The sequence below is a fragment of the Podarcis melisellensis genome (genome assembly GCF_964234715.1).
Source record: "Podarcis melisellensis genome assembly, chromosome: 3".
NCBI lineage: Eukaryota > Metazoa > Chordata > Lepidosauria > Squamata > Lacertidae > Podarcis > Podarcis melisellensis.
Genome location: NC_138530.1, coordinates 18,508,234 through 18,520,914, shown reverse-complemented (window position 1 = coordinate 18,520,914; position 12,681 = coordinate 18,508,234). Strand labels below are relative to the sequence as shown.

Here is a 12,681-nt window from a genome sequence, read left to right as displayed (position 1 = left end):
CTAGTCGTTCTTTGGCATTTCATTGACAGCAAATAGCAAAAAGCAGCAGAAGAACATCTGGCACCTTAAAGATTAACATTTTTGGCACAATTTTTTGAGACCTGAACCCCATAACTTTTTGCAGCAACTAGCAGAGTTACTCAGTTGGTTCCTTTGCAGCAGAGATGGAGAACCTTTGACCCTCCAGATGTTCTTGGACTACAGCTCCCATCATCCCTGCTCACTGGTCATTCTGGTTGCAATCCAACATCATCTGGAGTGAAATAGGTTTCCCATCCCTGTTTTATATCTTTTATCTCAGCTCTACCAGATCCAAGTGGGGAGGGGGAACTTAGTCTATGTCAGAGGTCAGCAACCTTTTTCAGCCATGGGCCAGTCCACCATCCTTCAGATCACGTGGTGGGCCGGACTATATATTTTTTTTGGGGGGGGGAGGAATGAACGAATTCCTATGCCTCACAAATAACCCAGAGATGCATTTAAAAAGGACACATTCTACTCATGTAAAAACATACTGATTCCTGGACCACCCACGAGTCGGATTTAGAAAGCGACTGGGCCGGATCCGGACCCCGGGCCTTAGGTTGCCTATTCCTGGTCTATGTGCTTGCTTCCCAAATGGCTGGTGCTGGGGGAGGAAACAAATCCAGCCTAATCCCATGATCTATTTACATATTTAGTTAAGCAGTATTTTTTTCCTCTGCTTTTCCTGCCATTCCTCTGTCCTGGAACCTACATGATTTCAATATGGTCTCCCCTCTAGGCACTGACCAGGCACAGAACCTAGCTTTAGCAAGGTGATGGCCTCATTTGTCTTTACACCATACCTCCAAAACTTGACTCATAACTAACTGCATGCAGGACCAGTTAGCCTTTTTCGGTTAAAGTCTATTTTCCAGAGGTCTTGTGTTTGGTAGAGATCTTAGGGAAGCTGAGGAAGAGCATTTGCTCTGCACCTGTTTCCCACCCTGCCCATATTCAGAAGTCCTTAAAAGCGTATCACGGGATGGTCCCAGAGCAATTAAATTCTAGTAGACAAATTCACAGTAGACAGTTACATGACTATGTATTCCATATTCAGAAATGGCATTTAGTACTAATGTTTATCAGAAGCGGGAAGCAAAGCAATGGAGCAAGGGTGTCATCTCCATCCTGTACCAGACCCTGAACCCAATGGTTTTTGCTCTGATCCAAAAAGGCAACTCCCATATTCTTTGTTGCTCACTCATCGCATTCCACACAGCTAAGATGTGGGGTGTTTTATGAGACAGAACTGTGGCACACAGAAGCAAGAGACCCTTTTAAATTGCTTATGAAAGTGTGGGTTGGAGTAGAACTCCGAGGAGGGCAATAAAGGATGTCCCTTCTTCAAGTCACAAAGACATTGGATTAAATATACAATGTTTTGAGGGTCCAAGATAAAGAGATGCCCTAGGGTCACCACTTTCAGAAAATTGATTTTGTAACTTTACTACCAGACAGAAATCAAAAGGTAAGCTTTACAGCCAATAGCAATTAACAGTTAAACTGTATTGCTAACCTGTTATGAGGCTAATAAAGGAACCGGGCTAGTACCTGTAAGAAAGTGCCAAATCTAATGTACATGGTGTTGTCTTTGGATTTTTAGCAAGCGTACCATTTCAGATCTTCCGCTCAATCAAAATGCAGAGGTCAGGGCTAGAGGTGACATTTGGGGTGGTGTGAAAATGCAGCCCCCTTCCTCATGTGGTGCAAATGACTTAAGGGGACCAATAACTGAAATAAATCTAATGGGAAGACAGAGCTGGGTGCCATGAGCACATCAATGACAGCAAACCTCAGAACTCTAGATGACCTCTCACTTAGTGGTTTAATGTAGCTTGAAAAACAGTTTAAGGGTGAAGTGAGATATATGCCATTAATGTTCCTTCTGCAGTAAGTTATAGATCCATGTGAGGGAAGCTATTCTGTGAAGCACATGGTAAGAAAACCACAGCTGGATTGGACGGTCTAATGCAAGGGTGTGTGGGGTGGTTATTGTTTTATTGCTCCTTTTTTTACTATTATTTTTTGTGCTTTTATCTTTGTGCGTTTATCTTTTATTGCTCCTTTTTTTACTATTATTATTTACTATTATTATTTGTGCTTTTATCTTGTGAACCATCCGGAGATCTTTTGATGAAGGGCAGTATATAAATCAATCAATCAATCAATCAATCAAACAATGAATAAATAACTACTAGTGGATCTCTGGGTGACTTGAAGTAGATCACAAAGGATCTACTTGTACTTGATGCAGATCCTAACAATACCTTCCTTTCCCCCACACCACCCTGGTGAAGTGCTGATAGGAGGCTGGGGGAAGAGAATGAAGACTGGATTTTGTGTGGAAGGAGTATCAGCTTATTTCTGGCACTAAAAACAAATTCCAGGATTGAGAAGCACCCAGAGTTGTCCTGATCATTACTTCTAAGTGTACCAACACCACACTTTCTAGGCAACTGTTCTGCACATGGCTCCAGCAGACAGCCCTCAGGGTTCTGGAAAAAAAGAAAGTGGATCCCAAGGATAAAGCCCTCCCAGTTGCAATCTAATTACATCAACTGCCCTCAGGTAGGCCAGGAGGAGTAAGCCTCCCGTTGTCCACTCCCCGGCCCCAACACCTAGTATTCCAGAGATAGACTGCCCCTGCCCCTGGAGGTTCCATTTAGCTTTGATAGCCCTTCTCACATGCCTGCCACAAAAAAAGCAGTTAAGTCACCTGGGGCAAGGGTATTTTCTGGGGCCGCCCCACAGCTGCAGAACCCATTTCCGACTGGTGACCTGGTTAACTTGGGACCAACAGACCCCTTGGGAAACCTTTGGAAACCCACCTGCCCTGCCGGCCTTTCCTATCACGGCGTTTCCATTCTGTTATTTCCACCGTGTTGTTGTGTTGCTGTTTATCGTTACACTCTGTTGCTCGTTGTTTTCGGGCCGGGTGTTTATGTTTTATTACCGCTGGGGGCTGTTTAAAATTCGCAATAAACTGCTTGCAACTGGGGCACTGTATTTCATCGCGAGGGTTTTCAGCTCTTAAAGAGGCAACCTATTACAATCTTCTAGATCGGTAGAACACGACCGAACTCTTAATCCTAGGGTCGTGGGTTCGAGCCCCACGTTGGGCAAAAGAAATAAATAAATAAATTCCTGCAATGGCAAGGGGCTGGACTAGATGACCCTCGTGCGGCCCCTTCCCAACTCTATGAAACGGGGGGAGATATATATGAATGAACCGACCTGCAGTCCTGTTGGGCACGTGGCAGGCAAGGGGCTTTCCTCCACCGCTTCCCCCCTCCTCCTTGAGCTTACAAGGCCCCAAACAAACCCCGCTCTCTGGTCACCGGCCCTTCCCGCCTCGCACACTGCCTCGGGGGTGCGGCGTTGCGGGGTCAGGACTCGAGGAGGCTGGAAGGGGAGGACGGGCCGCAAACCCGGAAGAGGAAAGTCGCGCGAGCAGCAGCCGCCGGGCCGGAGCTCCACCTGCCGCTGACGCGCCGCCTCCGCTCCACGCCCCCCGCCCCCGCCAGGCCTCGCTCGGCTGCTCCCAGCGCCGCTAGAGCCCCGCTTGCAGGCCGCGGCCCGGCAGCGCTTTCCCGTATCCTGGCAACGGGAGGATAGCGTCACAAAGGGCGGGACGCGCATGCGCGCGGGAAGGCTCGGGCCAGAGACCGCCTCCCATGTGGCGTCACGAATAAACCAACGAGAGAACAAAAGGCCCAGTAGAGTTTTTTTTTCTTTTATTGTTGATGAGCGCGCTGCAGCGCCCCCTAGAGGGCAATCGCGTTCCTTGCGTCGCCATAGCTTGTCCTCCACTGTCCACATCAGAAGGTGGTTGAGCCCCACTGGCAGTGTGCCTGGTCATTTTCTTATGTGGTCTCATGCCTCAGGCCAATCCCATTCTCCACAGACCCTCCAATTTTTCCTGTTTTCCAGGATTTTCAGGAGCCGTCCTAGGTTTCTGAGTTGATCCCAGAATGTCCCGCTTCTCCTTAGGACGCCCCTATTTTCACTGGAGAAATATTGGGAGCGTATTAGGACATCCCCATTTCACTGGAGAAATGTTGAAGGATAGGTCTCCACCTCCAGGTTATCTGCCAACATGGGCTCTCATTTCTAAAGTCAGTCTTGGGGGCAACCAGGGCACGTTCAGCAAAACATGGCTTCTTCTGGAAAGACACCTGCAGGAAGGAAGGATGCAGGAGTTAAGAGAGAAGAAACGCTGTGGTGCACCCGCAGCAGCACAACCGGACACCTTCATCTACCCCAGCTGCAACAAAACATGTCTCTCCCGTATCTGTCTTTACAGCCACATCAGGCACTGTAACTCTCCAATGGTTTGACCCCCAAACACACACTCCTTCATAGTCCCCTGAGACAGACGGGTGCCAACAACAGCAAGGCTGACGCTTTTTCGCACCATAGTCATTACAGCTTTCCAACATGTTGACTTCACCCCCAAAGGTGCATGTGCCCCTCCATTGTGTCCCGAGAGAGATGGCAACAACAACAAGGAGGCACATTGTTCAAATTAGATGGGGTGGAAGCTCATGTGCCCTTTATTTTCATATATGGGAACTCTGGCCTGCTGCAATTCCCATTTGTTGGCTGTGCTAGCTAGGAGCAATGGAGCCAACCCTGCTTCAGCTACTGTGTTTAGGAAGCTGTAGCAGGCCCGATTTGGCTATAAATTGGGGGAAGGGGAGTCAAGGGCTGTGGCTTGTAAATAAGTAAGAATAGAAGAGCCTGGTTGCTGGATCTGACCAAAGGCCCGGCATCTAGCCCAGAATCCTGTTCTCAGAGTGGCCTGCGTTGTGGTGTTCCCTTCCAGCAATTCATCACACTGACTACTTCTTGGTTATCGACTGATACATATATATTATTTTCAAGCTGATTATTTGTAAATTTTGAATGACATTCTAACCACCAATAATAATACACTTACTACATTTTAGCCACTTGTTGTGGCTGTATTTGAGCAGATTATTCTGTATGGCAACACGGGGTTGTGAAAGCAAGGCCTGGCTGTAACAATACTCTTGCTACCTGCCTTTTGCAGGTATTATCTATTTCAATTTATTACTTATTCAAAGGCATGCTGTTCACTCGAGGTAGAACATAGCCATTGTGGCTAGTAGCTTTATCCTCCTTGAAAGTGGCAAATCCTCTTTTAAAACCAGTCAGTCATGGGTTGCAGGTCATCATCCCAGGGTTGTATAAATATCTTTAGATATATACCCTGTTTTAAGGCCACTCCAGGCATTATGGAGGTCCTGCTTCTAGCATGAAGACAGTACTGCCCATTTTTATTCCAGTCAGGAAAGCTCTCCATAAACCCTTCATCTCAGTATGGATTCATACGGACCAAACATGCTGTCGCTGCTATAAAGTTTATGGAGAGATGGTTGTAAACTCCAGACAGGCAGTGCTTCTCAGTGGTTTGGGGCATTGTAATTTTGGTCTTGCCATATGACTGGACACTGAAAATTTCACATGCTGAATGCCACCATGACGAAAACTTTTAAAGCAGCAGCCGTGTAGTTTATTATTCCGCCCTGCATCAAACCTGAGTGGAGGTGAATTCAGGACTGTACTGACCTCAGTTACTTTATTTCAGAGATGCAGAACATACAGTCCTTCAAACTGGTAAAGACAAATTCTTGGGGTGCACTATTTATCCCAGTAACTGGTCTTTATCAAGATGTCCCTAGACTCTAGCTCCCATGAGCCCCAGCCAGCTTGGTGAATGGTCAGGGATGATGGGAGGTGTAGTCCAGGGACATCTGGAAGGGCATGGGTTCTGCACCCCTGCGTTATTGGTTCTTTATAAACTGTAACATGTTGAAGAAGGGCAAGCAGTACCTTGCTGAAATACAGTATGGAATCTCCCATCCCACTGGGAGGCAGGCACATGGGTACTGGGTGATGCAGAGGAAGAATGCAAGAAGAGGCACTGGTCAAGGCAAGGAGTTACGTCTGTTTGAGGAGCCTGGGTTAAGGAAGCCCGTGGCTCAGCGTTTAATGCGTGAAAACTGCTTTCTGATCCAAGCTCAGAAGTGAGCAGGTTTAAGTGGTTAGGGTCTAGGAAGCTGTTTAAGATGCTGGAGATGACGTCTTCATCCACAGAGAGATCCTCAGGGAAATCTAGAGCTCCATTAGTCCCCAAACCCTGCCTTGGTATCATGTGAGTGTCCTCAGCAGACTGTCTGGGCCACAAGGAAATGCCGGGAGACTTCTGAGGTGCTTGCTTTGCGTATTGAGAGAAGATTTCAGCCAGGGAGTGGATTTGTCCAGCCAGCATGCTGATGGCCCATCTGTCAGGGTCAGGGCTTGTACCTGTTGTTGGGAACATGCCTCCTTCAAATAATGGAGAAATGTCTACAGGAGGGCTGCTGTCAGGAGGAAGTGCATTTCCAGGGGAGCAGAGGACATAAGGGTTCATGGAGGGCAGCCTGTTGGCATTGTCTAGGCTGGAGAGACTTTGGGGCCCACCTGCTGGAAAGAATGGAAGTCCCGTTTCTTGAGGCGGCTGCAGGGTGCCTGCCTCAGCCCGCATGTTAGGGAGAGGGATGTTGGTTGGAACCAGAGACTGGAGGGCAGAAGGAAGCATCTTTTCTTCGCATGCCTCAAGCAGCTGAGAGGGGTTGTACTCATGTGCCCCATCCATGGCTGCCACTGGTTCTTGAGGGAAGAAACTGGCTTCGTTCAGCTCTGTCGTCTGCGGCTGTATTTCTCCAGAATTGCATTGAAGATTTGGGATAGCTGGGGAAACAGCTCCACGCTGTGGGTCTTGGTTCCGGAGATAGAGGGCTTCTTCCTCCCTATGCAAGGATACAAAAAGTGTGCATTGAAACAAGCGCTGGATGCCATCATACCAACAGGAAGGTTACTGACACAGGCACTCAAACCAGATTTGCTCCTCCCATGCCACTGTGTAGCATAATCAAAGTATTGTGAGAGCACAAGGGAATGACAAGCATGAGGGCATTTGCATAGAGGGCATTTGCTAGAATTTGCAAATACAGTGGTACCTCGGGTTAAGAATTTAATTCGTTCTGGAGGTCCATTCTTAACCTGACACTGTTCTTAACCTGAGGTACCACTTTAGCTAATGGGGCCTCCCGCTGCTGCCGTGTGATTTCTGTTCTCATCCTTGTCAGGAGTTCAGCCTACACTCGAGTAGGACCATGGCAGAAACACATGCCCAACAGGCATGTTCCCTCCCTCCTGGTCAATCGTTCAGAAGCTTCATAAGCATTCTTCTGCCCGAACATCACAGCGACCGATGCCTACCGACACCAGCATGCTTAGGGATCCGCAGAGTTTGCGTATCACGCATGTGACAGGCCTCAGCAACTCAGCATTTTGGCTAATCTACTTTATTTACATATAAACACAAACGGAGCACTGCAACATGGCTCCCTCTTTCTCTAGCATCAGACAGCAAAAGGGGGGGGGGAACAAATGACAATAGTCCCATGTCACGGAACACAGTAACACAAACATCCTGTCTCCGTCATTTCCCATTCTGTGGAGTCAAAACATATACCGTCATGTGAAAGACAACAACACCATGACTGCAAGCATGGATCAGGAATTCTAACAATCCTGAAGCAAAGTTCTTAACCCGAGATACTATTTCTGGGTTAGCGGAGTCTGTAACCTGAAGCGTCAGTAACCCGAGGTACCACTGTATTACTAACGTAGTACAGAAAGCAGAAGACGTCGTTTGCAACACCAATGTACGTTGGAGCCGATTCAGATTTGCAGACATAGGAAATTAGGGAAGGGGGAGATGAAGAGTTAAACAAGATCCAGAGATGTTCCTCTTTCCTAGCTCTTTCTATCAAGGCTGCCTCCAGACCTTGGGGGGGGGGGCGTGATTTAAGTGCATACAGAAAATTTAGGTTTGTACAATTAAAATGCTCTGCTGCCCTAGCACAGCGAATCCACTTTGAAAAAGGAAAAAAAGAGGATTTTTTGTAGTTAGGAAAGTGACACGGAAATGCACTGAAAAGTGGAAGATGAATGAATGATTCACAGGAAGATATATAAACACCCCGCAAGCAAACCAGGATGAATGCTCAATAAAGCCTAGATCTAACCAAACCTCTCCATAAGCTTTGTGCAAGAAAATCAGGATAAATGCTCAATAAGCAGGTTGTCTGGAGGAGCCCTTTTTTCATCTTTTGTTGTATGCTACAAGTGGAAATGCAGTCGACTTTTCAAACTACTATCCTTGCTGCTGCAACTGCTTTTCCTTTCTGTGTACATCCAGTTATATTCCGTCCATTGCAGTCTGTAAGCGCAGGGAAGGGAAAGCACAAGTTGCCTTAACAGCAATTAAAAAAACACCCCAAAGACATTATTTCAGCAATCTTTTTAAAAGTCAAATGATGTAAGATGTTCTAAAGCGCTATTGCCCAATTATTTTCAAGAAAACTTCTTTAAAACTAGGGCATGTATCCTACTACTATCGGAACGAATCCATTCAAATCCATGGATTTTACTTTAGTCACACCCATTAATTACAAGGGGTCTAACCTGTTGTGAGTCACTTGAGTACAACCCTGTGTTACGGCAAAGAAGACATAAACTGTGCTACTGTTCTGAGTTCTTTTTTCAAAGCTAGAGAAAAGTTGGAAGAGCCGCGGGGAGAAGAGGACGTGGAGCTATGCTTGAGGATGCTCTGGAGGCTGCAGCTGGTGCGCAGGACAGCAGCGATGCTGCTTGTGTAGACAAACTACTGCCAGCATATATATCACCTTCCTTGTGGGATTTGCACTGGCTTCCAAGCTGCTACTCGGTGAAATTCAAGGTGTTGGTACTAACACATAAGGTCTATACAGGACCGGGTTACTAGAGAAGCTGCCTTATCTCTTATATACCCAGTAGGTCGCTACAATCTGTGGGAGAGCTTTTCCTGCAAGTTCCAAAGATCTCAGAAGCCCCTCTCCAAAGTAACTTGGAGCAGGGCTTTTAGTGTGACTGCCCCAGTTCTGTGGAATAACATTCCTGTTGAAATATGGCAGGCAGCCACCACCTGTGCTGTCTGGAAATGAAGGCCTTTTTTGTTCGAAGCGGCTTTCCCAGCTAGATGAATGGGTGTTGGCCAGGTCTATTTTGTTTTAGTTTAGTTTTAAATGTATCTGCTGTTTTATACATCACATTGAGACAATGATGTAGAATGCAAATAATAATAACTTACAGAACCACAACAAAAAAATTCCTTCCAGTAGCACCTTAAAGACCAACTAAGTTAGTTCTTGGTATGAGCTTTCGTGTGCATGCGCACTTCTTCTGACGGCTACCTATCTGTTACAGAACCACAGAATTGTAGAGCTGGAAGAGACCCCAAGGGTCATCTAATCCAACTCCCTGTAATGCAGGAATTTCAGCTAAAGCATCCATGACAGACGGCCACCCAACCTCTGCTTATAAACCTCCAAGGAAGGAGAGTCCGCAACCTCCCAAGGGAGCCAGTTCCACTGCCACATAATTTAGAATGAAGGAAGTGAGGAGATTTCACCCCTCCCATATCCAAGAATCTCCTGATGAGTCTGGTGATTCTCCAGAGAGAAGGAGGCATGTTCCACTCTCTACTTATTCTGCTCCAGCACCACATCAAAGAGTCAGTCAGTCAGTCAGTGTGTCGGGGAGAGAGAGACTGAGTGTTAGAGATCGTGTGTATAGATAAGGTTGCTGCTAAGAGCAGCTGCAGACACTCAGTGTAGTGCAGCATTCATTTATGCTTAGACCTCATTAAGCTCTGTATATAGTTGTATAATAGTTGTAGATAGAATAAAAGAAGATATTCTACAGAGCTGCTCTCCGAGTCGTCTATACTCTGCTGTACTCTGCTGTGCGACAATTGTCTTCTTGTTGGAGTGAATCCGGTGCTCACAACTCTAAGCTGTGAGTCCACAGCACTTTGACCTGTTCCTGTGCAGAAGGTGGTCTCTGGAAGTGCTACCCAGCTCGCCTAGCCCAGTCGGGGCTGAAGTGTATGAGTCCAGTTAGTGGCACTGGCTCAAGGGCGATGCTGACAGGAAGCACCTTAGTTTGGAATTGCCCTCGAATATTATCAGGACGCGGGTGGCACTGTGGGTTAAACCACAGAACCTAGAGCTTGCCAATCAGAAGGTTGCTGGTTCAAATCCCCATGACGGGGTGAGCTCCCGTTGCTCGGTCCCTGCTCCTGCCAACCTAGCAGTTCGAAAGCACGTCAAAGTGCAAGTAGATAAATAGGTACTGCTCCAGCGGGAAGGTAAAGGGCGTTTCGTGCGCTGCTCTGGTTCGTCAGAAGCAGCTTAGTCATGCTGGGCACATGACCCGGAAGCTGTACGCCGGCTCCCTCGGCCAGTAAAGCGAGATGAGCGCCGCAACCCCAGAGTCGTCTGCGACTGGACCTAATGGTCAGGGGCCCCTTTACCTTTACCTTTACAGGGAATGTCTTTACCTGAGGATGTAGCTGGTGCAAGTGATCAGCTCTCCTCCCTTTCCATTCTCCCTTATCGCAAGAACTCGCACCCAAACCCAGTTCAGGTCCTTGCAGAGAAGACGGACTACCGTGTGCCGAATGTGTCTCCCAGAGTCGTGCAGTGAAACTGCAAAAATAAGAAAGGGTTATTCGTTGAAACATAGGCACATAGAACGCCTGGCAACTGGAAGAACAGGAGTCAGCTGAAATTAGTGCCGCTGTTCTATATTGACAAGTTTATAAAGCAGCTATGTCAACTTAATCCTGTGTCCCAAAGGCCAGCTGTGGGGAACCTCTGGTCCACGGACCCAATAAGAATATAAGAAGAGCTCTGCTGGATTGGGGCAATGGCCCATCAAGTCCAACATCCTGTTCTCACAGTGGTCAACCATATGACTAAGAAACCTGCAAGCAGGGCAACAACAACCGATTTCCCAGTAATCAGTATTCAGAAGCATTCTGTGCCAAGCAGTGGAGGTAGAATCATATAGCCATCAGGATTAGCAAAGGATTGGTAGCCTTATTTCCCATGACTTTATCTAATCCTCTTTTAAAGCCATTCAAATCTGGCAGAGGCTGGATGGCTACCTATCGCAGGTACATTGTCCCATGAGATTTGCTGCCAGTATCGGGACTACCTGACCCTTGCAGTCTCTTAAAACTAAGGTGGCTAGCTGCATAACAACCCCATTCTACAAAAGTACTGAACATGCAGGCACCCTCTACTCTTTCCCCACCTCTTCTCTAACCACCCTACTCCAAATTCCATTAGTACAGCGGACGCTTGGGTTGCGAAAGTGATCCATGCGGGATACACGTTCGCAACCCGCAGCGACACATCTGTGCACATGCAGGTTGCGATTTGGCATGTCTGCGAATGCGCAAAGCGCAATTTAGCACTTCTGTGCATGCGTGACCGCCAAAACCTGGAAGTAACCCGTTCCGGTACTTCCAGATTTCGGCAGTCTGCAACCCAAAAAAACGCAACCTGAAGCGTCTGTAACCCGAGGTATGACTGTATATGTCTATAATCTATACAACACCCTGCAAGTTAGGCCAGCTGTTTCACCAAATCATAGATGAGAGCTGAGTCTAAAAAAATAGTGGCCAGCTTGCTTAATACTATGCGGTGAGAGCACTCCAATGGTGCAAGCCTATGGATGTTTACTTAGAAGTAGACCCCAATGTTTTCAGTAGGGTTTACTTCCATAGCGATGCGCATAGGAATGCTCCCATGGTTCTCTGAGTGATGCCATGACTGTTAAAGAGGTGTGGATGTTGCTTCCATCTTCCTACTCATTCCGTCTCAGGCGCAACACTCACTCAGAGTCCTGTGAATCTCTACAGCTCTTCCAGTATCTTCAGGATGCAGGAGATGGTACCAAGACTGTCCAACTAGCTCTTCCTTTTGATAACCAAGATGGTAAATAACGCTTGAGGGGGAGAAAACAGGGAAGAGTTTAATCAATATGAAATATACTTGGAATTGAGTGTAGATCTCATGCTCTTTATTCAGCTCATAGTAGCGAGGAATGAATGTTCCCCCCAAAATCTGCTTTATATACATTGTGTAAATAATGGGCCGCACGTGATTGGCTAATTCCAGGATTTTCCTATAGGCCAATCAGGTTGCAGATTCACTTCTACCTGGAGCTGGATTGGGTGGCTTCTGCGGACCAATCATACTGCTGCGGACCAATCATACTGTTCTAGGACCAATCAGACTGCTGCATTTTGGATCTTATTGTTCTAGGACCAATCAGACTGCTGCATTTTGGATCTTATTGTTCTAAGACAAATGAGACTGCTGCATTTTGGATCCTATTGTTCTAGGACCAATCAGACTGCTGCATTTTGGATCCTATTCAACTCAGTACATAACACAATACTATGGTATCTCCATCATTAAGTGGGAAAGAAAGCACAACAGGCAACAACAGAACTTTTGTGGCAAGCAAACACCACTGCCTAGAATAGGATTGCCAACTTATTTGTTTAGTGGCCTCTGCTCCTGTGCTTATAAGTGTGATTCTGCCCATGCCCGCCACCAAAAGCTCTGGCAGTAGTTGATTTCCATGAAAATCTTCACCTGCTAATGATTGCAGATCAAAACACAGGAACAGAGGGCAGGTTTTCTTTTCTGGTCATTTGGCAACTCTGTCCGTTTGTAGAATGCTGTCGCT

The 12,681-nt window shown here is 46.9% G+C and overlaps 2 protein-coding genes across 4 annotated transcripts in view; both read right to left on the bottom strand.

Annotated features, from left to right (window-relative positions):
* RRP36 (ribosomal RNA processing 36) overlaps positions 1–3,564 on the bottom strand; it is a 30,600-nt gene extending 27,036 nt beyond the window's left edge. Inside the window, exon 1 of the mRNA XM_081904301.1 lies at positions 3,259–3,564. The gene's annotated coding sequence lies outside the window, so the exon portion shown is untranslated. The remainder of the gene's footprint in view (positions 1–3,258) is intronic.
* Positions 3,565–3,759: 195 nt separating this feature from the next.
* Positions 3,760–12,681, bottom strand: part of LOC309365681 (endothelial PAS domain-containing protein 1-like) — a 38,227-nt gene continuing 29,305 nt past the window's right edge. For 2 of the 3 annotated variants that reach the window (XR_014166246.1, XR_014166247.1), the window contains 4 exons: positions 11,822–11,931; positions 10,478–10,625; positions 5,257–6,839; positions 3,760–4,199 (listed from right to left, as the gene is read on the bottom strand). Coding sequence is in view for 1 of the 3 variants with exons in the window: in XM_081903999.1 (XP_081760125.1) it covers positions 4,168–4,199; positions 5,881–6,839; positions 10,478–10,625; positions 11,822–11,931 (1,249 nt within the window). In the remaining 2 variants the exon portion in view is untranslated. The remainder of the gene's footprint in view (positions 4,200–5,256; positions 6,840–10,477; positions 10,626–11,821; positions 11,932–12,681) is intronic. The other variant, XM_081903999.1, reaches the window with a different exon arrangement.